The 25816-nt window shown below is 46.8% G+C and overlaps 1 protein-coding gene across 2 annotated transcripts; it reads left to right on the forward strand.

The window, feature by feature from the left end:
- Positions 1 to 1404: 1404 nt before the first annotated feature.
- EPN2 (epsin 2) lies at positions 1405 to 24961 on the forward strand. 2 transcript variants are annotated; one of them, XM_058157448.1, is made up of 9 exons: positions 1405 to 1518; positions 12423 to 13206; positions 15945 to 16057; positions 16998 to 17090; positions 17380 to 17536; positions 18829 to 19005; positions 20035 to 20127; positions 20454 to 20660; positions 21525 to 24961. In XM_058157448.1, exons 2-9 carry the CDS (start codon positions 12612 to 12614, stop codon positions 21860 to 21862), a joined length of 1773 nt encoding a protein of 590 aa, XP_058013431.1. In that variant the 5' UTR covers positions 1405 to 1518; positions 12423 to 12611; the 3' UTR covers positions 21863 to 24961. The 2 variants fall into 2 exon arrangements, with proteins under 2 accessions (XP_058013431.1, XP_058013430.1); XM_058157447.1 differs by lacking the exon at positions 1405 to 1518 and adding an exon at positions 2770 to 2794.
- The last annotated feature ends 855 nt before the right edge of the window (positions 24962 to 25816 follow it).

The following is a 25816-nucleotide window of genomic DNA, read 5'->3' on the forward strand; positions in this document are numbered from 1 at the left end:
ACTGAGATTTGGAGGCTGAACTGCACACAAGCCAAAGCCAGGCAGCCACCTACTAAGATTCAACCTCAGGGATGGAGGGAGAAAAATGATGTGCCAGAGGTTGGGCTGTGTTTGCTAAGAAACAAACAAAATAATTTCTTTCTTTCCAATTCTTTCAGATGCTGCCTCCATCGCTGTGCCTGCCTGAATGTGCGCATAAGGCTGGCTTGGCGGCGATGGAAATTTAACACCTGTGAATAAAATTGAACGTCCAACATATTTACATCTGGGTGGGAACACGCCGTTTTCTCCTCCACCCAAGGGCTCCTGCGGGTGACGGCTGTTCAGCCCAGTGAGATGGGTTGGCTTTGGGGGCGCAATGCTCTCGAGATGGGCTTTTCCTTGGGAAAAGAGCAGAGCCCTAGTCCTGCTCTTGGGATCCCACTTCAGAATCCCACCCACCAAGGAAGGTGCCCCAGATGGAGACCAATTCCAGGCAGGTTCTGAAGGTTGGTCCATCAGACTGTGGCACTCTTTGGCGGGGGTGGGGGGAAGGATAGGATAGGATAGGATGGGATGGGATGGGATGGGATGGGATAGAATAGAATAGGATAGAATAGAATTCTTTATTGGCCAAGTGTGATTGGACGCACAAGGAATTTGTCTTTTTGGTGCATATGCTCTCAGTGTACATAAAAGAAAAGATACCTTCATCAAGAGTCATAAGGTACAACACTTAATGATAGTCATGGGGTACAAATAAGCAATCAGGAAACAATATTAATATAAATCGTAAGGATATAAGCAACAGTCACACAGTCATAAGTGGAAGGAGATGAGTGATGGGAACGATGAGAAGATTAATAGTAGTGCAGAGATACTTTAACTTGGCCGTGCAACTCTTAGTGGGAGAAGAATTTGACCAGGGCTGCATTTTCACTCTCTGGGCTTCCTTTCCCCCGACCCTGTGGGGCAATTCTCCCACCGGGCTGGGGGACTTCTGCGAGTGGAAAACCCTGGTTGCAAAGAGGCATCGAGTCCCAGCGCATCCCTGGGCAGCTTTTGCAACCCTGTCTATCGCTTGGGTCTCTCTTACCCTCGCACGTTTAATGATGACAACCCCTGCCGGGGAGGGGGGGGGAAGGAGGGCGCCGCAGAGCTCGGGAAGGAGAGCTGCAGCCACGCATCCCTGCATGCACGCGCGCACGGAGCCTGTCTGGCATTTGGCATCCCCGCCCCCCCCCGATCCCGCACGCTCTCCCCGGGGCTGCTCGTCAGCAGGCTGCGAAGGCGCATGCGCGGACTCCCGGGCTCCTCGACAGCCCAGGGCGCCTGCGCAGGAGGAGCGGGGGGGGCTCTCCGGCTGCGTGCACGCCCTCACGTGGGCACGCCGGCCGGGCGGGAGCGCGCCCCCTCCTCCTCTCTCTCCCCCTCCCTCGGCGGGGCCGCCATGTTGGATGGCGCGTGTGGGCGGCGAGTGTCGAAGGCGGCGGCGGCGCCCGCCGGAGCCCGGAGCCCAGCAACGCCCGCCGGCAGCAGGTGGGACCGGGCGAGCAGGGCGGCCGGGGGGGCCCTGGGGTCGGGGGAGGGGGCGGCGCGGCCTGAGGAGCTTCCCGGAGGCTCTTTCGGGGGAGGGTCGCTCGGGGGGTCTCTGGCTCCCCTCTCTGCTCCCGAGACACAGCACCCCCGTTTGAAGGACCCCACGACCCTGGCCTGCCCCAGGGGGTTGGGAGAAGGAGGGCGGAGGAGGGGTGCGCCCCATGGAGGAAAGGGGACCACGTGGGGGAGGGCTTGCTTTTATGGGTGGGGGGGTCTTATTCCGTGTTTCTTGGGGGGGGTCCAGGGTGAGCCTCCTGGGTGGCAGCCAAAGGAGGGGCCCATGGGGTCGACCCTGCCTTGGCTAGAGCCTGTGATTCCCCCCCTTCCCCTTCGGGTAAAAGATGCTCCCTGCACAACAAAGACAAGCCCCCCCCCTTTGGGATGGTTTTGCATGGTGGGGTTCTAAAGGAGGGGTCCAACGCCCCTTTTTTCTGTAACACCGCCCCCCCCCCTTTTTTTCTTTGCTTTCCTTGCCGTTTCCCCAACAATTCATGGCTGGTGCATCGACCTCTACTGATTTTGGCGAGGGAGGGAGGACACTTCATCTTAAATTCATTTTTAATTTTTTGGTAGCCAGGAAATCGGGAGCCCGTCAGCCGAGGCGTTTCAAAGCAGCTTTTGTGCCTTTGATTCAAAGCCAAACCCTCTGCGGAGCTTGTGGACTTTCCTCAGAATTAGGGTTAGGTGGAAAGCTGCGACCAGATTATTCCCCGTTATTGTTGTGGCTTTTTCGTGGGTGTGTCTTCTTGCACTTGGAAGTGGATGGAGGGTCAGTGTGAAAAAGGGACCAAAGTTGTGCAATTACCTAAAATGGACCCACAAGGAAAGAATTTGGGGGGTGGGGTGCAAAAGGGAAGAAGGCTGGTGTTTGAGCTGAATAATATCCTGAAGGTGTCGGTGACAATCAAGGGGTCGGGGCTGAGTTATGGAAGCTGCTCTGCATGTCTAGGAGATGTTTGTCTTTATCTGAAAAAACACTCACAGGGTGGAGAATGGCCTAAGGTGTGGTGTGGGTGACACAACCGAGATTCCTAAGAGTCTCTGCCTTCTCTTTCCTCCAAATCCGGTATCAGATTTGAAATGCAGACGGGCTTTTGCCGGGTACTTCAGACACTGGTGCAGTCTTTGGGAGCTGGGAATTTGTGAAATCGGAATGTGTGTGTACCGGGACTGTATTTTGTGTTCAGGAGTCATTCTGAAAGGATGTGTAACGCAGGTCAGATCCTAACACTTTGAATTTTCTCCTTTTTTGCTATTTTCATTTAGGATGAGAGCAGCAGTTATTTTAATTCATGGCAGTGAAGTCTGGATATGTGGTCTTTCTTTTGTGTCATCCAGGGTTGTTCCAGCAATCCCAGAACAGTTAGTAGCCGGAAAATAAATTTTCTCCTTCTGCCTTGTCAATTGGAATAAAAATTGTCAGAAAGGAGAGATCTGTTCAGTGATTTTCCAGCTATTTTTCTATTATTCTGTGTTGCATTGTGCACATCAGCAGATCATAATTTCTTTCTGAATCGTTTGTTCTGCCCTTGGAAACATTCTGGGTTCTCTACCAAATTATTGAATTTTAAGATATTTTATTAGAAGTCTGTGTAGTTTGGGAGATATTTGAATGTCATATAAATATGAGTTTAACATTTTAATACATAAGGACCTGCAGTGATGAAATTTGGTTTGTTTCCTATTGTAGAGCAGCGCAATTGAGAAAATGAGTTTACATTTATGCCAATATTAAGAAATAGTGGCTGATTGCAATTAAGAGGTAATTTCCAGGACAGTTCTGAGTATAGATGCATTGGGTACAGTAATCTTCCTTGTCTTGGTGCTTTTTAAGAGTGTTGGAACCAAATAAAATAGAAAATCAACTCCAAGTGATTTCGTTCTTCTTAGATATGTAGGTTCTCCTGTTCTGGGATTTATTTTGTTTTACTTTCTAATCTAGTCTGCAGTTCTGATATTTCTTGTGGTCTCCCATCCAAATATTAACTGGGTTCTTCTGGCCCTGCTCAGCCTTTGGAGATTAGCTAAGAATTTCCACTGATAGTGCTGGAATTTTGCGAGTTGTTGGCATCTCATTTCTGGAGGTGTTGTGTTGAAGAAGGCTGGTTGTAAGTTGGACTGGCATGCTGGTACAGAGCTTGTGAAATCTATGCAATAGGATTATGATTGGAGTTTCCTTGATTCTCCTCCCCTCCTTTTTTTTCCTTAAAAAAAGAAAGAAAGTCAAGTGACTGACTCTAACGCGGAGGCTTAGGACAACTCAATTGAAAAGGAGTGTGTGCCCTTTTTGTGCACAGAAGTAAGGACTCTTAATATGTATGAACTGGCTCTACATCACTGAGAAGTGTTCAGTTGTAAATTGAATCCATGGAAGCCTACCTGGGAGTAAATTATACTGAAATAGGTGAGGCATGGTCAGCCAAGCATGAGATTAAATTTATGTAGCTCTCCTGAACAGCCCCACGGAGAGTGGCAAAATACTTCTGCGGATAGGAAAGCCTGATTATATTTGGGGATTCAGGGTGGTTGCAATGGAAATGGGCGGTGATTTGTTTTATGTGGCAGGTGTAGCAGCTTCTACGGTAGGTTAAAATGCCTACAGTACAAAAAATCATTGTGGCATTTCATCGATACAGGTTAGCTGTATTTTATCACTGGAGAAAGGTAAACACATTGCCACATAATTGCAATATGAATATATGTGTGTGCGTGTGTATGTATATATGTCTGTTACCAGTAACAGACTTTCTACTCAGAATTAAGCCCCACTGAGCTTGGAGCAGGTAAATTGCCACATAAGCATTCTTCAATCATTTTATTTTGAAATATGTCTTCAGATTCCTTCTATTTGTTCTGATCGTAACAGAGGTCTTGCAAGTAAGTTTCATGGGGAAGAATAGTGCCATTTGCCAGGGATCAAATAAACCAGTCTAACTACATGACATGAATTTTCAAGTCTTGACTTGTAGATAATGAGTATTTTGGTTTGTCTGCAGCTTTCTAGAGTAAAGGAACACATGTGATATATATTTATTGGGAGACTGTACATGCTATCTGTTACATTTAGTTCCTAGCCAATATGGCCAATGACCACGTTTGCTATGAACTGTAGATCTTAATACTGTATCACATCTGCAGAACAGAACATCAAGTCTGGATCTTAGTCACAGGGCTGAGAAGCTAGTACTTCTTTACAGGGCTATAAGGCGGCCTGTGTTCTTGCTGTCAATTTCGTTTTAACTTGCTGTTATTTTATTTGCCGTTTTAACTTTTGTTTTTGATTTTTAATTTGTTGCAGCATAAATGTGATACAGATACAAATGGGAAAGCTGTTGTAATCCACTTTGTGAGTCTGGCGGTTTGGAGCTTCCCTGGAAGGCATGGAAAGGCTGCCTCTCAGCGACTTAAATAGGTTACCCAGGGCGACATCAGGGCTGTGGTGTGAATCCATCAAGCAAAACCCTTCCTTATTTGCCACAGTTATTTTTGGTTCCTCTCTTGTTGAACATAGTAAGAGGATGTTTTTTTTTAGGAGGTGAACTCAGAGGCCAACATACATAGAAACCTACTATTGTGTTCGCATAAGATGCAGGGTTTCTACTGCATCATAAAACTGTTTTCTTGGGTTCTTTGGAAATCGATCTGATGAAGATTAGTAATAGTCACACATTTCCCTAAACGCAGCTTGGCTGCAGTTCTTTGCTACCCTGAACCGAAGACTTTGCTCAGCCACACGCCCATCGGGGTCACAAAAAGGGCTAGCAAAACTTGGTTTGCTGAATCTGCTCCATGGATCAGTTTGAGAAGTTATGCTCCAAATCTGAGAATGCCCATTGCTTATGGCAGCTGGACTAAGAAAGTACAGGAACATTGGCTTGCAAAGCCAATTCTCTTCCTAGCTGGGAGAGTGAGAGCTAAGCACAAGCCCCTTCCCAAGATATGAAACAGGCCCTGCCATGTAGGTCATCTCTTCGTCCTGTTGCTCTCCAAGTGGCTACCAAGTTGGATCTGGGTGATAAGCAGGCATTGTTTACAGTAAAAACAGATCACTCTGCTTTCCCCAAGTATCCCCCAGTGAAGAGTGTGAAGTGCTTGCAGGAAGCAGGGCCATTTGTGAGGAGAGAGAATTCCAGCTATCCTTCGGCACGAGGTCCTGGGGGCGTTGCTCCCCCCCCCAATCCATCACGCCTGTTAATCCCTACATGCTTGAGACCTTGGGAAGATGGAAGGAGTGTCAGTGGAAAAGTACAGAATTCTAGGCCAGTTCCTCATTTCTCCTGAATTTCAGGTTTTAACTCATTTGTTTTAAGCCAACCTCACTGAAATGAATGGCTGATGGAAAGTATTTGTTTTCAAAGTCAGTTTTTAGTAGCCAGAAGATTCCCATGCTCAAAGGGCCTGTAGTTTCCGTAGCTTCCCTAGGTGCTTGGGGGAGATTTTTATGACTTTTGGAGCAACCTTCATGGCTAGTTGTTGCATTCCTTACGATGAAGAAAAGGAGAAATGGAAAATGTTTGCTTCTAAAGAGGTTCTTCACGTTTTGACAGACACACTTTAACTCCTTTCTCTCAAGGTTCAAAAAACAGATTCACCACCTTCCCCAGATAGTAGTTCCCAGTTTACTTAAGGGATTTAAGTGGAGTTAAATTGCATACAGTGTTGGATCTTCCTTGTAATTTCTTCTTTAAAGTTGTGTTTTGAAAGTTGTTTAATGATGTTCACTGGTTCACAAGGCTGGTATCCTTTTGCTCTTATTGAGTCAATCTTTGAGATTGAAAGAGTAAATAATAGCTTCTCTGGGCCATTGTGATTTATGAGGTATAGTCAACTCTCTGAATCTGCAACTAAAGAATGAACTGTTCTTGCATAAATGAAGCAGAGAACAAGCAAACAAAATTTTTGCTGTTCACCTGATTATACAACCTCTTGATTTTTATCCCCTATGCCTCTTTGGTTCGTTTGCAGGCAGGTAGAGTATTAAAATTAACTAGATTACATTAAATTAAATTAAAAAGGAGAACGGGATGACAGGGAATGAGGTGGCTGGACGGAGTCCCTGAAGCAGTCGGCGTGAGCTTAAATGGACTCCAGAGGATGGTAGAGGACAGGAAGGACTGGAGGAACGTCCATGGGGTCGCGATGGGTCAGACACGACTTTGCAACTAGCAACAAGTTGATTAAATTGAGTATATTTTATGCTACATGAACTATGCATTTTAGGGGATAAAAGTAAAAAAAAAAATTATGTCAAGCATCCTATTCCAAGTGGTTTTGTTTGTGTTTGCTTGCTCGCTTGGCAACATTTGTGTCCTAAATACTTGAACACTATAGCCTTAATTGAATCAATAATGCTACAGATAGCACTTAACAAAGTTGCCCCTTTTTTAGCCAGTTAGCTACAATCCCTTTGACAAAAAGCAGAGTTGGGTCGGGTACTTCGGAATGTTTTGCAAACATTTCCTGTTTTATTTCAGTAAGGCGGAGAGTTTAATATGTCCTAATGCAAGATAGTTGAGCAAGAGACTGGAGGTTTGGTAACACGGATGTTGTGCTTGCATTGTCCAGATTGTTTAGGGCAAGGGTGTCCAATCTTGGCAACTTTAAGCTTTGTGGACTTCAACTCCTGGGGAAATGGCTGGCTGGCTGGGGAATTCTGGGAGCTGAAGTCCACAGGTCTTAAAATTGTCAAGGTTGGACACCCTTAATTTAGAGCCTCAGTGTGAAGCCTGCAGCTTCCAAATTTCTGCTCAGCCCAGGTTTTTGGCTACACCAGCTTGAATGAAACTCAGTGCTAACACCTCTGCTTTGTAAATACCTTCAGCAAGGTGTCCAGTCATTGTGTAAGCGTCCCAGTACCAAACTGGCCGTGACAGACTCCCAACAGCTGCCACTTGTTCTTCACAGAGGAGCTGTGAGTTCAGGAAAGCCCCCAGGTTGAGCACTTGTCCTCTCTGGACCAATAGTGAAGAATCTCTCTCTCTCTCTCTCTCTCTCTCTCTCTCTCTCTCTCTCTCTCTCACACACACACACACACACACACACACACACACACCAGTCTTGGCAGGATTCAGCCCCAATCTCCTCTTCCCTGTCCAGACCTAAGCAGCCTTTGGATCCTGGATCAGGACCTTGGCAGCATCCCCTGATGATCCAAATGCATTTGCCCGCTTGGATTCTTTTCTCTTGATCCAGAGGGCAGGGCTGCGTTTTTCATTGCAAATAAACGAATGGAAGTAACATCTGTTGTGACCTGCGATTATTTTCCATCATGCTGACCCTGGAGGATGGGGCAGGGATCAGTCCCAGGTGATTGAGGCCTCTCTCCCAGGAATTCAGGTGTCTTCCAGTTGGGCTCCCATTCCTCTGGCTGCACTTTGTGCTCGTAGGGCTGCTGCCTCAGATGCCATTCCTAGGTAATATCCTTTTGTGCGTGTTTCCAATAAGGCATTTTCATTTAAAAAAAAAACATTTTAAAATGCATATGAATTTTGCAAGCCTTATTTTAAAATGAGCAAATTGTAATTTAGCATTTGGGAAATCTTTTCCTGTGGCACATACCATCTGTCATAAACTTGGTCTCAAACCTGATGGGAAAGCAGTGCCTGAATTGCTCAGTGGCCCTACCCTTTGTAAGATCAAGAGAAGTATCAAGTGGGTTTTCTTTTCTGTTTCCATAGCAATGTGGTCCTACTCTGCACCCCAAGAAAACTCAGCGTGGAAATTCGATTTTATTCTCTCTCTGTGCATGCCTGTAATCTACCTTCCCCAGCCTTATGTTGCATTGCAACTCCATTAATCTCCAGACAGTATGTTTGTGTTTATCTACTTTACTCTTTGTTGTACTTTTAAGAGGAAGCCCGCATTGGGCAGTGCGAAGATATTAGCATAATTTCAGGGTTGGAATTGTTTGAGGGCTTCTTCACATATCTACAGCTCTCTGCTCTCGCCATTCCTTAAATAGCAATGTGTTTGTGTTTGTGTGTTTTAATCTCAGAAATACTTGGTTGACTTGTTGCTCCTCATGAATCAGATTTCCTGTTCTCCTCCTCCTCCTCCTCCTCCCTTCTCAGGGATTTCTGCTGATGGGTCAACAGGATCTCTTCTGGCTTTTGTTTCAAAAGCACCCAATTGTGTAACGCGCCTTGAAGTACGCAAAATGATGAAATCCTCCTGTTGGAGAAAGGCAGGTCCACTGATGGGGGATGGAGACTCCTGAGCTGGTAGGGCAGATGAGGTTCCTCAGGAATCTGAGCTACATAAACGTGGCTAATAATCCCTGTTTTCCCATAGCTTTTCCAGAGAAAAATTCTCCTGAAAGCATCTTAGTCCCTTTTGCAAACTAACTGTAAAGTTGCAGAGTCAATCTCAGCGTTAGGATCAGATTCATCAATTTTTTGCTTAAGCTTTCAGTCTGGAAGCCCTGTAATGATTAGAGGGAAATGCAGAAGAAGAAAAAATAAAATGAAATGCACACAAATCAATGAAACAATCCTATTAAAGTTAACTTTTAAAAGTGGACCCCGTCACCATGGTCTGTTTGCCTAAGCAGCTAAGCTTGTTTCCTGAATGATGAAACGGGAGATGGAAACAATTGTCACCCTTGTATGAAGCAAACTCGATTTAGAGAAATGACATGGATTCCCTCTTCTTCCTTCCTGAAATACATTTTACGTCCTAAATCTTAGCTTGATTCTTTTTTTCTTCTGCAGAGCTTTATGTTTAGATAGTTGGAAGGCAAGAAAGTTCCTGGGACCCTTCCAGGACTCCTTGCTGTTCTGTTGATAATACTTTTCCTTTTTTTTAAACTAAGGCAGGAAAGATCTGATGTGTGTGTTCTGCATATGGAGTTTTATGCCCAATGCCCAGCTTGATTGCATCTGTTAACCGACTGCCGTGCATGTTTGCACCTGATAGAATGAAAGATGGGATTCATTTTCCTGTTCAGCTCTGGAAACAAATCTTTTGATCTCTCCACCCCACCCCCCACTTTTAAATGCACAGCCTCTTTGTCGTATTGGTGTCTGGTGATTTGTGGCTTCTAACTCAAATCTCTCATGAAAGATTTGAGCAATGGGTGTAATGAAAGCCCAGTTCTTTGTTCACCCCCTCACCTGTCATGAAAAAGAGGCCATTTAGAACTGAAGGGCGGGCGGGGGGGGGGGGCAGGGGGGAGAGTTGAAGCTTCCTTCCTGTATCTGGAGGAGATATTGGGGGGGAGGGTGTCATCTCTTGCTCCTTTTGTACCGCCATGCCACCGGAAATAGTTGGATTCCAGAGCTTGCAGGGGGTCCCCGGGCTTCTCTTTGAAATCTGGAGGGGTTTAATTCCAAGTCAACAGATGGGCCATCCGGTGCTTCCCCCTCTCCCCCCACTTCCAAAGTGGTATTAGACCTGGAATAAGAAACATTTCTGGCATGTTTTACATTTTTGGTAGAAGAATGCAGGAACTTCTTCTGGCTGTTGCTTTCATTTGGTTTTTTTTTAAAAAAGCAACAACAACCCTGTGGCTAGCTAAATGCCTTTTATTATCCTGCAAACTGAGAACTTTGCTGTAGTATCAATAAATTGTGATTTACTTTCCTTATCCACAGAGGATTAAGATATGAATCTCCTTTTGCCCTATGCTCTAACAAGGGGGTAAGTAGCTCAGACGGGTGTCTAACCTTGGTCTCTTTAATACTTCAAATCCCAGAATTTCCCAGCCAGCCATTGAAGTTGAAGTTCGCAGCTCTTAAAAGTTGTCAAGGTCGTGTTGGAAGAAATTTCCATCTGGGTTCAGTTCCAAGTGGGGACAAAGACACTGGAAACATGGAGACTGCTTGGAAAGATGGTTTAATGGTGGTCAGGATCACATGGCTTGAGTTCCTGAACAGAAAAGGGCTGAGATCCTGTGTGCTCCCTGGCTTTATGCTTTTTCTGAGTTTTGGACTTTCTGGGGCACAAGAAGAATATCCTGATTGGCTGTCAGACTCCCAGGGGGTGGGGGTCTTAGCTAACATTGTAGGTTGTCCCTCAAGCTTGCCTGAGCCTTGCCATGTGGTGAGTTTCTGTTCTAGATGGGTTCTATTATGATGCAGATGGTGGTTGACAAATGTGGGGGGAAATGAGTGAGCTTGGCTGAGGCTTTAATGGCCCATTGACAAAGGTGAGGTGGGGGTGGCAGGAAGTTGCTTTGACTTTAAAACATGTTTCTCCATTTCTCATCCAGGGAAATATATTCTGCTTTTAAATATTTTCTAAAATATTTCATTCTTCTAGGAGGGGGGTGTGTGCTAAATTCCTACAGTCGGACATCCCTGGGGTGACTTGAGTTAACCCTCAGGATTGAAGTTATGATAAAACACTATTTCCTGCTCTTCATTTTGGAGTTTTGAATGTTGCCAAAAACTATAAACATTTATTACTTCTCCGTATATTCATTTTTGAGTATGGTATCCTACGTAATGAAAAGAAAGGCCTTGTCTCTAAAATTGGGGAGCTCTAAGCTCTGTCGTGACTTTGGGAAGTTACGCATGACAAGACCCGCTTAGGATTTGGAAACCACAAGTTAGAATTTCTGAAGTCGGTGGTGGATCACTTCTATAAAGAAAACTACCTGAAAGCGTTAGTTGCTCCTTTAATGACGGAGCCTAGATTGTGTTAGGAACGAGGGTTACGGCCATTGTGAGCACCAGAGCTGCTTCTGAGATTGTAAAATGCTTTGGCCAAGGACAGAACTAAATACAAGCTCCCAAGGGCGAAGGGACCATTTGCCATAATGTGGTTTTGGGAAGAATTCAGCTTCTAATCTGCAGATGCTTCCCCCACCCCCCCACCCCCCCTTCACTGCTCATAGGCCTGCCTTCCGTCTGAGTCACATGCTCCCATTGCTCAGAAGGCCAGAAAAGGCAAAGTGTTTTTGAGGTGTGACACAGTGGCTGCATCAGCTGTATCAGGAGGTCTAATTGCAGATACGGCTTTGCATTCTGGTATTTTCACCAAGCAGCTGCCTGCATAAAGTTTAATTTTGATTCGTGCTGCAGTTGCAACTTCAGGGCCCTGCGGAGCCCCTGTTTCTGCTGAGTTTACACATTTCCAGGGCGATTCATCAGTAAAGTAATAATCCGCCAGGGCCTCTTTAAAGAAGGCTAATTCCCTGCTAATGTAATGCTTTGCTTTTAATGAAAGCAATTTGTCATGTACTTTCTATATTTACCAAATGATCTATCTTACCTTTTCTGCCTTGCCCGATAGCCGCTTGACAGACATCCTGCAGTCTTGATAGAAGAGGATTGGAGGAGGGTAGAAAACCCCTTGCCCCAGCAGCTGGTGCCCTTGCCCTTGATATACCTCTCGGCCCTAGGGTGACTTCCCTGTGGGGTGTGTGATTTGGGGAGCTAGCCAGAGTGTGTTACGCAGAGCAACAGATGGCCCTGCCGGGAGGAGAGGAAATGATTTCAACAGAAGTTGCTTCAAGCTGGTGGCGCCATCTTGTCCGTAGCCATAGTTCAGTTCTCCTCCTGGTCCTTTTATCTGGCAATCCGAGCTGTTCACAGTGTTTTTATCTGGGTCTGGGATGCCTGACCAAGAGCTCCTGAAACGCTACTGCTTGCACGTGGCTGCCTAGCTGCGAGGATATTGCTGTAAATGGGGCTTCTTGGCTGCTGTGTCTGGAGGTGATTTAGTTAGCCAGGTGCTGTTGAGGCGAGCTCAGGTCCTGTGAGCAAATGGAGGGTTCCTTCGGTCACGTCAGGAAGGCAGGTCATGTAACAGACAGATGGGATGCCAGAGTTGGATTGGACCATCTTTCAAAAGGCAAGAAAGCCATTGCCATGGTTACTAATGGGATTTCCCCTCCTTTTTAGGTCAAGCTCCCCAGTTCCTTTCGTACCTTTGATGAGGAGAGGAAATGACTTTATCAGACACTGCTCCAAGTCGGGTGTTCTTGCTCCGTCTTCCTGTCCGAGGGACTCGCAGAGGGGGAAACGCCGTGGTGGCCAATCCCTGAGGACTTTTGGGAGGAATCTGCGTTGACGGAGGAGCAGGAGATAAAAATGACAACTTCGTCGATCAGGCGGCAAGTGAAAAACATTGTGAACAATTATTCGGAGGCCGAAATTAAAGTCCGGGAAGCAACTTCCAATGACCCCTGGGGTCCCTCCAGCTCCTTAATGACCGAAATTGCAGACCTGACTTACAACGTGGTGGCCTTCTCAGAAATCATGAGCATGATCTGGAAGCGGCTGAACGACCACGGCAAGAACTGGAGGCATGTTTACAAGGCTTTAACCCTGTTGGATTACCTGATCAAAACCGGGTCAGAGCGGGTGGCCCAGCAGTGCAAGGAGAACATCTTTGCCATCCAGACTTTGAAAGATTTCCAGTACATTGACCGGGATGGGAAAGACCAGGGCATCAACGTGCGCGAGAAGTCCAAGCAGTTGGTGTCCCTGCTGAAGGACGACGAGCGGCTCAAGACGGAGAGGGCCCAGGCCTTAAAGACCAAAGAACGCATGGCTCAAGTGGCCACCGGAGTGGGGAGCAATCAGATCTCCTTTGGCAGAGGGTCCAGCCAGCCTAATCTGTCCACCAGCTACTCCGAGCAAGAGTACGGCAAATCTGGAGGTTCTCCAGCTTCCTACCACGGGTGTAAGTGCACGTTGTGGGCTTTGGGGTTCTTCCACGCTCCGTGCCTCTTCTGATTTCTGGGTGGATAAATAGAAATGTGGGTCCTGTCTTTGAACCAGCTACAGGGACCTGGTGTGTGGGCCTTGCTTGGCCAGTGCTTTCACTGTAAAGGACGTTCTCATTTGGAGGTTCTCCGGAACAGGAGGACGGCCCTGAAGTTGGATTGGAAATAGTTCTCCCATCCTCCCCTTCCTGCAGGTGTTCCATCCCAATTAGTTATAATTTTGAGTTTTGTTCTCTTGTAGAGAATTTTGTTGCATCTTTAAAGATTGAGAAGTGTTGCAGCTGTAAGGTTGTACTACTAGATTCTTGGGCTAGTAATAATAATTTTCTAAATTTATTTATTTATTTATTTATTTATTTATTTATTTATTTATTTATTTATTTATTTATTTATTTATTAAACTTTTATACCGCCCTTCTCCCGAAGGACTCAGGGCGGTGTACAGCCAAGATAAAAAACAGTAAATATACAAAGTTAAGAATCAATTTAAAATACCTATTCCATAATGGCCGAATTAAGACCGTCAAATTGACCAACCTAAAATACCCCATATAAAATTACAGAAGATTTAAAAATTTAAAATTCAAAATTTAGAAATTTAAAAAATCTAAAAAATCAGTCCAGTCCCGCTAGAATGAATAAATGAGTTTTTAATTCCCGACGAAAGGTCCGAAGGTCAGATATTTGGCGCAAACCGGGGGGAAGGTCGTTCCAGAGAGTAGGAGCTCCAACAGAGAAGGCCCTTCCCCTGGGGCCGCCAGCCGACATTGCTTGGCGGACGGCACCCTGAGAAGGCCCTCTCTGTGAGAGCGTACGGGTCGGTGGGAGGCATAAGGTAACAGCAGGCGGTCCCGTAAGTACCCGGGCCCTAAGCCATGGAGCGCTTTAAAGGTGGTAACCAGAACCTTGAAGCGCACCCGAAAGACCACAGGTAGCCAGTGCAGACTGCGCAGGAGTGGTGTTACCCGGGAGCAACGTGGTGCTCCCTCAATTTCTGTGAATCTGTGAGAAGTGTGGTCGCCATCTCCCCCCACCCCACTTTAGGCAACGTTTCTCAGACACACACACAGTGGGAAGCACTGGGGCTCCCCAGAAGGCTCAGGCAGCTAAAATATCCTCTGGGAAGTTGTTCATTTCTAGTCTCAGGGAACCTGACCTGAAGGGCGGCTCAGAGTTGACCTGTGGGAATTTTGTGAAAGAGCGGACCTCCGTTTTTGACTTCCTTATAGTTTGGGAATCCGAAGGTTTCTGGAAGCAGCCGCAAAGCAGGTCTTGGGGTGTCAACATTGGATCTACTCAGTGCCATCTTGCGCAAACATCTGAGTTAACGATCAGGCGCTTTGTAGCAGGATAACAAAGGGTCCCTTCATGGGTTACAAGGCTGGGTCGTTTGGGAGACGAGGCTTTCACCGCAATGCTGGGATGCTTCGGAAATTTAAGAAATTGCAGGGTTGGCCGGGATGGTGATTGAGCTGTCATTAACGGCCTCCTAATGACATTAGGGATTTAAATGTGGAGTGGAAGAGGGAAATAGGTCGCTTCAATTTGCAGGCACCGTTTTATAAAATTTAACGGAAGCTTCCCCCTGGGAAGTCGGCGCATCTTCATCTGAAATTCTGCTGTGATTTTAAGCGTGCCTCAAAAATGATTTGCAGTTCGCTGAATGTGGAAACGAAGGGAGGTGAGCTATCCTAACCAGATTTACTCAGGTCAACCAAGCTGAATTCTGAGGGTTTTGCTCGCTCTCCTCGGTGTGCATGGAAGGGTCACGGTCAAGTTTTCCTGGTCTGGATCCAGGGAAGGATTAACATTTCACTTCGTTTGACTTTGCAGCGAAACGAACGTTTCCTGGGCTGAAGCAGCCCTGGGAAGCTTCCTGTTACTGTCCTGTACTTATTAGGAGAGGAAGCAACATACCAGGGAGATCGGAGCCCTGGAGCAATATTTCTTTCCGTAGAGACCTTGGATTGTCTAGTTTGCCCTTCTAGCTTTACTTGCAGAAGATATCTGGGAGGGAACCCTGGGAATTTCTGTACATTATCCAGGGAATAATGGCCTACAGTGGGGTGCATGTCAGCATAGCAAACCATTCCCGGCCATAAGAGCCTCACGTGCGGCAGTGACCTGTTAGTGCCACCTGATATGGGGCTTCAGGCCTGCATTAGAGGGACAGGAGTTCCTGTGTTTCGGGTGAGGCCGGTTCAGGGTCTTCCTTCAAGGGAGTCTGGCCTCCGGGTTCTTGCCTAATCAGACCCCCTTGGCCCCCGACCTGACTTTCGGATCGCTCTCGCTGTGCAGCCGGTTAACTGGGAAACCTCAGCCTGCCCATCCTCTGACTTTTGGGGATAGTCCAAGTTCGAGTGGACAACCATCTTTGCAATCCCCTCCTCTGTGGCTGTAAATCTCCTATTTTAATTTTCCTCAGCTGGATTTCAGTTTTTATCAGTCTTCAGCTGGCTCTTCTTTGGCAGTTTACAATTCTGGGTTATCTGTTTTTTTACTGAAAGGATGGCTGTTTTGAATCCTAATCTGTCTGCCTGGGGCCCTTGCCATTACGAGGGAGATGAGAGGAAGCTCACCACCTTGGTTGTGGGAGTGTAGCTGTCCCTGGGAGGAGGGCCGAGGTGGAGAAGAGCAGGTTTCAGCAGCAGAGCTGCTCAGAGAGAGCCAAGGTTGTGCCTGTTTCCCCCTGCAGCTACATCACCGAGAGTGTCTTCGGAACTGGAGCAGGCCCGGCCTCAGACCAGCGGGGAAGAGGAGCTCCAGCTGCAGCTGGCTTTGGCCATGAGCAGAGAAGTGGCAGAACAGGTGCGTTTCTCCCAGAGCGACAGCATCACCTGGTACACTTTGGGTTGATCTGTTGTCTACCCCAGAAAGGTGAAACGAGGAAAAGGGCTGGGAAGAGCACAGGTAGGAACCTGTTGAACTGCCACTCTCTACTCCCTCCCCTTCTAGGTTTGGTTGGTTGGATTAGCAGGAGGTAGGTTCTGCAACCCTGCGGGAGCCCCGTCGGCGCCACCCCAATTTCCCTATTAACTGAAAATCACTTCTGAAAACTGCCTCCCAGCTTGGCTGTCATGGTTAAGCAAGGAGCTGACGATCCGTGGCAGCGTATGACAGCTGTTACGAGTTACGCATGATCAAAGGAAAGCTGCAGCCTTTTTGTGAATGGATGTGAATCACCCCCGTTGGACACTCTGGAACTATCAGTCAAATCCTGAAGCAAAACCTTTTCAGGTCCACGGTCAGGTCTTAACAGGGCCAGTTTTTCAATCTGGCTTCTAAACATTACATTGATGAGTATGGAAAATTCTGAATCTTCGAGGCAGCCACGCCTCTGCAGATGACATGAAGCAGGAGTGGAAAATGCGCGATTTAGCTTCTTTGGTTTTGGTACACACTACATCAGGGCTCTTCAAACTGGTCAACTTTAAGACTTGTGGACTTCAACTCCCAGAATTCTGGGAGTCAAAATTCACAAGTCTTAAACTTGACAAGTTTGGAGACTCCTATAAAGTTGTAGATGAAGAGGTAACAAAGCTGTTACCTGTTCTGCAATCTGGCTGGAAGTGTTGGCTGTAGACTAGACCGGGAAATTCAGGAAAACGGCACGAAAAAAGTGTCAGCAAAGCCCTTCCCTGTCATGCCAAGGGAAGGGCCCGGATGAGTCCCTGAGCTCGACTTGTGGCTTTCCTTGAGCTGTCGTGGGACCCTGTTTTAAACCTCTCCCCTCTCTCCCTCTCTGCAGGAAGAGCGCCTGCGCCGAGGCGATGATTTGAGGTTACAGATGGCATTGGAAGAAAGTCGCAGAGATACCGTCAAATTTCCCAAAAAGAAGGAGGTAGGCGGTTTCCTTTGCAAAGAATTCTCAGAGCTCACTGGACAGCTTAGAGACGGAGCCAGCATTGGGACTTTGAGTATCTATGCGTGAATGGAAGACAAGAGGGTTTATCATAAGGCATCTCTCCCGTACTGGGATAAAAAGCCGAAATGATCAGCTGAGGGCACCTGAAAGAGTGAAATGGTGCATTGCTTTTGTTTGTTGCGCTCCTGTCTTCCCTTTTTGAAAAAGATGATTTGTGGGCCCTGGTAAATGTTTGTCCTCGGCTAAAAATAACCTTTGTCAGCAGCACGCAGCTTTGCTGGACCTCATGGACGTGCTGCCTTCTTCCGCCACCTCTGCCCCCAAAGGAGAGACGTGGAAGCCCCCAGCTGCAGTCAAGAAAGCCGACCCTTGGGGGGGCCCTCCAGCCAGCACTGCCCCCTCCGATCCATGGCAATCGTTCGGTAAGAGCCGGGCAAAGGGGTCTTTTGCTGCCCTCTCCCACAGGGTGGGGCAGCCCGTGCAAGTCCCTGAAAGGTTTCCGTTGTGGTTTGGTATCTTTGGGAAGGTGAGGATTTTTGGAAACATTTTATTCTTAAACCTAGAGAGATGCCATCCATCCCTCGTCCTCGGGTTCAAGGAAACAGGCTTGCAGCTGCGACGCCTTGCGGGCTTCCAACATTGACTGATTCGATGCATTGATAAGAGGCCCTTGTTTGAGCTTGCCAGCTCCTTGGCTCCCTCGGACGGTGCTGAAGGAATCAGATTTATGTATCTGAATGCTGGTGAAAAGGGTGGCTCAAAGCAGAACAGAGGCCTTTAAGTCTTGCTTAGCTGGACCGGGTTTTCAGTGGCATTCAGTAAGCGCCTTCTCAGAAGAGGGTCTTGTCCTCCGGGGCTGCCATTGCTGCGTCTGCCCGCTTTTGTCATCCGATTCATGAAAGAGCAATTTGTTTGGGAAGCTTCCACTTAGGGCAGCCCCAGGCAATTAGCATTTCTTGCATGGAATTGTTGATAAATTTGCAGGAAATGGAGGCAGCGGGGAAGAGATGAGCTGCTTTCTCTGGAAAGCTCTGCGGCCTTTCCTAACTTCTGGACATAGTGACTGGGAGCCTGCACCTGTTTGTAAATCTGAATCAACATTTTTAATAGTTTTGTGTGTGTGTGTGAGTGTGTTTTCAGCAGGCTTCCTTTAAACAGATACGCCAAAACACAACCAACCCTCTGAATTTGGGTTCTCTTTTTTTAAATCAAGGCGCTGAGAAGATGGGATGAACAGTGACTTGCTGTTTTAATTTTGTCACTTAATCATGCTATGCCAATCAAGAAACAATCTTTTAAGTTTAAAAAATAATAATTAAAAAAATCCTGCTAGAACCTAGTCTATAATGAATGAGTTATGGTGATATGCATGGATAGGCAGCAAGTAGGTCCAGATAAGTGGATCATAAGTGTTTGTGAAGATCAAGAAGGGTCCTTAATGTCTCATTGTTTAACTGCAGATTGATTTGCCCTCTTTGAATTTAGGATTTCTCTTGTGAAAAAATGCTCCACAAATTTTGGCTTAGGGCTCTGAATGTTGTGTGGATGTTATTCGCATCTGGTCCTGTTGGTGAGTTAGGATTAGTTTAAATAGAGTTTAAATAGATACGCCCCTCAAAATGGAAGTTGTCTTCTCGTTAGTCACATGTTGACTGTCAGATTGAGGTCTGACTTTGCTGTGAAGCGTCAGGGCTTGTACATCCTTTGCCTGCAGGTGCCAAACCAGCCACCTCGGTTGATCCGTGGGGAACCCCTGCGACCTCCTCAGCTGCCCAGCCTCTCCCAAAGAGTGCCGATCCTTGGGCTCCTTCCCAGCCATCGTCTGTGGCAACAAAGACAGCCGCAGACCCCTGGGGACCAGCACCAGTAAACAAGCCAATTTCTGCTTCTGGTAAGTATCTTCTGGAGGAACCTGTTTTATCGTTGGCTAGGTCTGAGGCATCTTCTCTGGCGTGTGGGTGAGAAGTGGCTGGATGTGGGGCAAAATTATCTTCATACAGATGCCGTGGTTAGAAATACAACAGCCCGGCTCAAGTGATGGGAATGTTTTTTTTTAAAAAAGTGAAAGATCATGACTGTCTCCCTTCAGCAAAGGAGAAGCTCTGTACATTTTAAAGCTTTTGTTTTATTCTCCAGATGTGCCCTGGACAAAAGAGTTTCTCATTTTAGGGAGTTTTCCTAGGACACAGGCATTCCCGTGTCAGGAATCCTATCAGTTCCTCCATTCTTAAGGCTACTTGGTAGCTTGGTCTGTTTCTTGAAAGAAATCCACTTTAATCTGTCTGGAGCCTGAGACGCTCATATGCTGGGAATTCTCTCCTGAATGCTTGGGTGGGCTGAAGGGACACAGCCGAGGTGTCCTGATGAAGCAAAGTAGGTTAGGGCAGGAGTCTCCAATCTCGGCAACTTTAAGGCTTGTGGACTTAAATTCCTAGAATTACTCAGCAGCATAGTGTAACTGTCCACTAGATCAGGTCTCTTCAAACTTGGCAACTTTAAGACTGCAAGGATTTCAGTTCCCAGAATTCCTCGGCCAGCTTGAAGCCTTGGCAGTTGAAGCCCACAAGCGCTAAAGTTGCTGAGGGTGGAGACTCCTGGATTAGGGCATCCTGAAGGGCCAAGAGCCGATGGCTCAGCCAAACATCAGAAAGGCCCAGATCCCAGCCTCTCCAGTCAGGGTGGCCAAGATTCGGGGGTGGAGTTTTGTAGCTGGGTGAAGCTGGTTGTCTTGTCCTCCACTAATGAGAGAGGGAAGGAGGGAGGGAGGGAGGGAGAGAGAGAGAGAGAGAGAGAGAGAGAGAGAGAGAGAGAGAGTGTTAACAGATTGGAAGATTGGGAGGTGCTGGCGGAAAGAGTATTTTTCTAGGATTGTGGAGAAGAATCCTGGCTATGGTGGCAATATTCTTGTTTTGCATTGCAGGTAGCAAATCTTTCGATCTCTTCAGCAATTTGAACGGGACGATTAAAGATGACTTTTCCGAATTCGACACCCTTCGGACTTCTAACAAGCAAGGTATCTTTGAAATGGACACCATAGCAGGGGGCTGAAAAGGGAGCTTGGACACCTGGTAGGGAAATGCTGCTGAGAGATCTTGATAGCCTTCCCCAAATTAAAAGAAGAGAAAAAATTGCACTCCTGTGAACATTTAGGTAAAGAAAGTCGTTTATAACAGGTCAGCATTCTTGATGTTTGAGTCAGACTCAGATTTCAGATTTGAAGAAGCCAGAATGAGTAAAGCAACCACCTAATTTTCCAGGAAAATGCCTGGCACAATAGGGAATGTGTCCTTTTGAGACAGAACTTTTTCAAGAGCCGTATTTTCCTTTCCCGCAATTCAGGTTCTGCTCTGTCAGCCCAGAACAGCGGCACCACCAGCCCTGACTTCTCAGACTGCCAGCCAGCCAGCTTCTCCTCCGGTAAACAGAGCGCTGCTCGGAAAACCCCCGAGTCTTTCTTGGGCTCCAATGCTGCTTTGGTGAATCTGGACTCCTTGGTATCCAAGCCCCCCCAGCCAGCACCATCCCTCAACCCTTTCTTGGCTGCAGGTACGTCTTCGCCCTGAGTTTGCACTTGTTTGTTTCTTTTGAGAGGGGAATTGCCAAAGATGGAAAATGGGCACAATAATGAGTATTGCTCCCTTGAAGGTGGACAGTCTGTGTGACGTTATTTGAGTCAGTGCAGCAACTGATTTCACCCTGAGCCTATTGGTAGCTGCGTTTTAGGAAAACAAACGTTTTGCATGGCAGGGACCCAGGACCCAGAAACGCAAGGTGGCTTCTTGGGCAGTCAGTTGAAGCCTGGTTAAGACTGTCGTCCTAAACAACGTTAAGATGTGCGGACTTCGACTCCCAGAATTCCCCAGCTTTTAGAAGTTGCTGAAGTTTCTCACTTCAGCAACTTCTCTGGTCCCAGTGCTCTAGAGTCTCTGCTCAGTGGAGGTTTGGGGGGAATTGCCTGGGAGGAAAGGTTGGGGGTGACTCTAGCCAGTGAGAGGGCCTTGGTGCCATGTTTCATTTCCATCTAGACCAGGGTCTCCAACCTTGGCCATTTTAAGCCTGGTGGACTTCAGCTTCCAGGCTTAAAGTGGTCAAGGTTGGAGACCCCTGGTCTAGACGAGAGTCTCTGAATTGGGCTACTGGTTAGCTACCAGCAGTGGAATTTGAATTCTGTGGTGCTTCGGACCTTCCTCCGCCCCCCGATTCCTTCTGTAGACCCCAATGCTGTCATTCCTGGACAATGGGCATTGCATGACCCATCGGTAGGCCCCCTACCTCTGTGCCTTGCACTGAAGGTGTCCCTGCATTGAATGATGCCCTTGTTGCAGCTTTGTGCTTGTGTAACTGTTTGCTGTCAGACTGGAAACCGTGGCAGTCAGACTGACTCTTTCCTCCCCTCTTCTCTGCTCCCAGGATCCTCGTCGTCATCGTCGGCTTCTCCTTCTCCAGCCACAGTCAACCCCTTCCAAGTGAATCAGCCGCAACCCCTCACTCTCAATCAGATGCGGGCCAGCCCGATCCTTGGGGGCAGCCTGTCTTTCAATGCTGTGCCGGAGCCGGGGCCCCTTCCTTCTGTGGCTCCTGTGGCCCTGGCCCCCTTGCCTGCCGCGGGCCCTGTGACCTCTCTAACCAGGATGGGCCCGGGAGTGAGTGTGGGCGTGATGGGGTCTGTGGCACAGCCTCTCCACCACCCGGGGATGCCTCCCTCGGTCTCTCAGCCGGCCAATGCCACTAACCCTTTCCTCCTCTAAAGGAAGCCTGGAGCGTGAAGCTTCCCTGGGAAAGGCGGGCAGGACATCCGAGGTTGGCTTGGGCTGAACCCCGAACACCGGAGACGGGGGTGGCTAGGCTAGCGGGCTGCTGTAGCCGCCTGTGGGAGCTCCTGGTGCCCTCGGCCATTCGCCGAGACGTGCCCTTTTGCCGCAGATGGTACTTTTTGTTTAGGTTCTCGGCAGCCTTGCAGAAACAGTTCGGTGTTTGTCACCAAAGGCAGTTTCTGCTCCCTCCCCTTCCTTTTTGTTAATCATTTCAAGGTAATAGGAAGACTTTGCCATCTTAAAGAGCCCCGTGTTGTTTTGTAGACCATAAGCCGCACTCAAAAGTGCCGTGGCCTGAGCCAGCCAGCTCCTGTGCTTGTAAAAACACATTTGAGACTCAAGAGTGCTAGTGAACATGTTTGCACATAACCACCTGCTCTTCTAGACTGTTTGGTTCACCCATAGTCCTTACCAGTCTTGGCAAAAGAGGAATCTGGCCTTTGTGTTCTGTATATCCTTGCACACTAAAATGTCGAGCAAAACTGTGCCTCCCTTTTGTCCACCCCCACCCCCACCGCTGAGAATCAGGTGGGGAGGGCCGGGCGAGCTGGTCCACAGGAGGAGAACCGAAGCAAGCTCTGTGAAGTCCTGCAAAGTTTTTGTGAAACCCTGCAAGTGTGCTGTTTTGTATGCAGTGTTGAATTTCTACAACTTAACACGGACTGCCCACGACTTCCGTCTGAATGGCTGGCATGCTGCCTTGGTTGTTCAGGGCTGGGTTTGGCTCTGTGCTTTCTGATGGTGACTTCATTTGGAAATTAGTTACACCTGCTCTTTTCATTTGACTTGCAACGCAAGGCTTTAAAAAAGGCATAGGGGTAATACTGGGGCGACTTGGGAACTGATTTGGGGGTGACCTTTTGTTATTATGCAGTAATCCTTGTATACTTTTGCACTTTTAAGGATAGGGCCCTTTTGGATTTGAGTTCGCCAGGTGAGCGTTCTGTTTTCACTCTTGCTAATTTTTATAATGTTCTTATTTAACAGTCAATAGTTTTGATAGATTTATCAGGTTTAGTGGAAAAATTAAGATACCGTCTTTCTTTTCCAATTCTCTTCTTTTTTTGATTTAATGTTTCTTATTTATATATAAATATTTTAGCTCTTGGTTTTCTTAAAGAGAATTTTAAAGGGAATATCGACAAGTATTCTGCTCTTGAACAAAGACATATTTGTATTGGAAAAAACAATGGAATAGCTCGTGTAACGTGAATTTTGAGAGGGATATGGCTAAGGTGACATTGAAAAAGGAAAACACTACAGTTGCCTTTCAGTTTCCCCCTTTTATGAATACATCTCTCCACTTTGTGTAAAAAAAAAACCTCCTGGAAGCCTTTGAGAGGTTGAAGATCATGGAAAATAAATGACTTCTCTCTTGTAATACTTTCAGCAACTTAAAAAACAAAACATTGCTGTATGAATGTTACTTTTAATTAACTAAACTCTTCTAACTAAAGAATGCACTCCATGGTGTTACTTGGCTCTGTTTACAGTCTTCTCCGAAAAGTAAACTTTTAATTCTTTTGGTTCATGTTTTTTCCACTAAGACATACTCAGGTTTAAGTAGTTAATAACTATTTGAAAATCCTTTTGAAATGGCAACTGCAAGAAAGCACGCATCAACACGTGTGTGTGCTTACATACAGATGTTCTCAAAAGCTGGATGAGGTCTCTTGATGCTAGAGACTGGCTGTGTGCAATAGGGACAGTTGTTGGGTGGCTTTTAATAATTTATTCTTTAGAAGAAACATCCGTTCCAGGAAGCCCCTTTTGGGTGAGCAGACTCTGCCGCCGGGGGTCATGGTAAAAAAGATTCTCAAAGGCTATTGAGTGACTTGAAAGTGGCAAGAGGGGGCCTTTGCTGGTGACCTCGAGGGAAGGTATGATAATCCACGATACCAAAGGGACAGACAGACATTGTGCGGTTAATATAGACAAGTAGCTGCTTTCCAATGGCCAGCTGCCTCCACTTCTCATTTTGTTTCCTATACCTTGTTGCACAAGTTGTTGTGTTTGATTCCTCACAACAGGTCATTTCACTCTTGAGTAGCCATGAACACCCTAGAGTGGCCTTCTCCACCCAGGTCTTCTGGAAGAGCTTCTGCTCGTTCCTTGTGTGGCCAGCATGGTCTTTAGAGTCCCTGCAGAATTCCTGCTTTGAAAAGCTGATTTAATTTTGTCCAGGTGGAAAAAGTAGCTCGTTCTATGGAGCTAACCCAGGTACAGGATGCTAAATAAGTATTTTGTTGGCAGTCAACAGGAAAGTTGTTGTCTGGTGATTTTTTCCCTCCTTATGTAGCCAAAGGTTTTAAACAGCTTAAACATGCCACTTTTCTGCTGTTGCTTTCCTTCCAATTAACGTAGACTAACATTATTAACTGTCCCTTCACATTTCCTATCCTGCCTTCCTTAAAGTGACTTCAGAATGCTCCTAAAGAGGCTTTCCAGTTAAATTAATTAATTTCCCCCCCTTTATGTGCTCTGTTTTTATTCAGCCAAGTCTGTCTGTCTTGTACCGAGTTTCTCAGTAGGAGAAAAGATGGTTGGCATACATGGGCAAACGGTTGAGGGTTGGCATACACGGGCAAACAGGAGTTGGTGTTGGCTGGCCACGCACACGTGAATAGAGAAAAGGGATTAAAAAGATAAAATTCTATGAATCAGGTTTTTTTTTTAAAAAAAGAATTCCCTAGTTCAAGGAAAGCGATCACAGCCACCTATTTCTTTCATCTCCAACTATTTTCTGACGCCTCTTTTTTATGGAGTATGGCTTAAATATCTAGCCTGACTTGGTTTCTGCGGCAGAATCTGTAGGGAAACATTTTAGAACTACTTTCTAAACCATTGCGAACGGGCTACTTTCGTTAAGTGGTGTCAAATTTTTTGTTTTCTGTACGGCTGTCATTTATCATTTGTACCTTTGTATCCTATAAGGTCCCCCGTATGGCAGAAGCGTGATGGTCACCCAGCCGTAGAAAGCTGGGGCATGTCAGAATTCAGTGTCTTGTCAGAATTAAACACATATTGCTCATATATTCCCAGACTGTTGTGACTTTTCAAACACTAGCTGAGATGTTCCCTCCTTCGGCGAAGGCTGATGGGTGTTCTTTAAAAAATAAATAAATTATTGACGGAGGGAGGGGGGAAGGTAGGGGAGGGGGGGAAATTTAATTGTTGTTCTAAAACTTTTTCAATAAAAATAATAATAATAATAATAAATAAATAAATTAATATCTCTGTGCCATTGGCATGCATAACCTTTGATGGGTCTCCCCCAATGGACTTCCAATCCTGAAGGGTCGTGCAGAGGGGAGGCTGGGATAAAACGAGCTGTCTGAGAATTATGGTCCTTGCAATCCAGTACATCTGGAAGACACTAATTTGGGGTAGGAGAGATGACGATTTAAAGACATTGGTGGATGTCACCATCCTTCTGAAGGATGGGGCCCCTCTTCCCTGGTGGCCCTGATGACCGAAGGAGATTTCTCCCTGTTCTTTGCCACTTTGGCCGATGGAAGTTGGGCAGTTTGGATGTGAGGATTCTGGTTTTGTTCAGCATCTGGATTCCTGGAGGAAGTTTTCCTAAGAAAACCCTGTTCTGAGCACTTGATGGACTGGGATGTCAGTCAAAGTTTGCAAGAGCTGCACCCTATTTCATTGGCGGGCAGAAGAGCCTAGCACCAATCAGCTCCAGCCCTGCTTAGACATATTTGGTTTTTTGTAGGCCAAGGAAAAATCAGCTAGATGATGCTCACTGCCAAAAGTCCCCAAGAGGAGGACAGAAATGGGGGGGGGGGGGAACGACCAGGGAGATGCAGGCATTCTCAATGTCCATGAATGCGGTTGTTCTGGTCCTTTGAAGAACGGGTCTGCCTGCTCTTCCCTGGT

The sequence above is a fragment of the Ahaetulla prasina genome, chromosome 14 (genome assembly GCF_028640845.1).
Source record: "Ahaetulla prasina isolate Xishuangbanna chromosome 14, ASM2864084v1, whole genome shotgun sequence".
Taxonomy (NCBI): domain Eukaryota; kingdom Metazoa; phylum Chordata; class Lepidosauria; order Squamata; family Colubridae; genus Ahaetulla; species Ahaetulla prasina.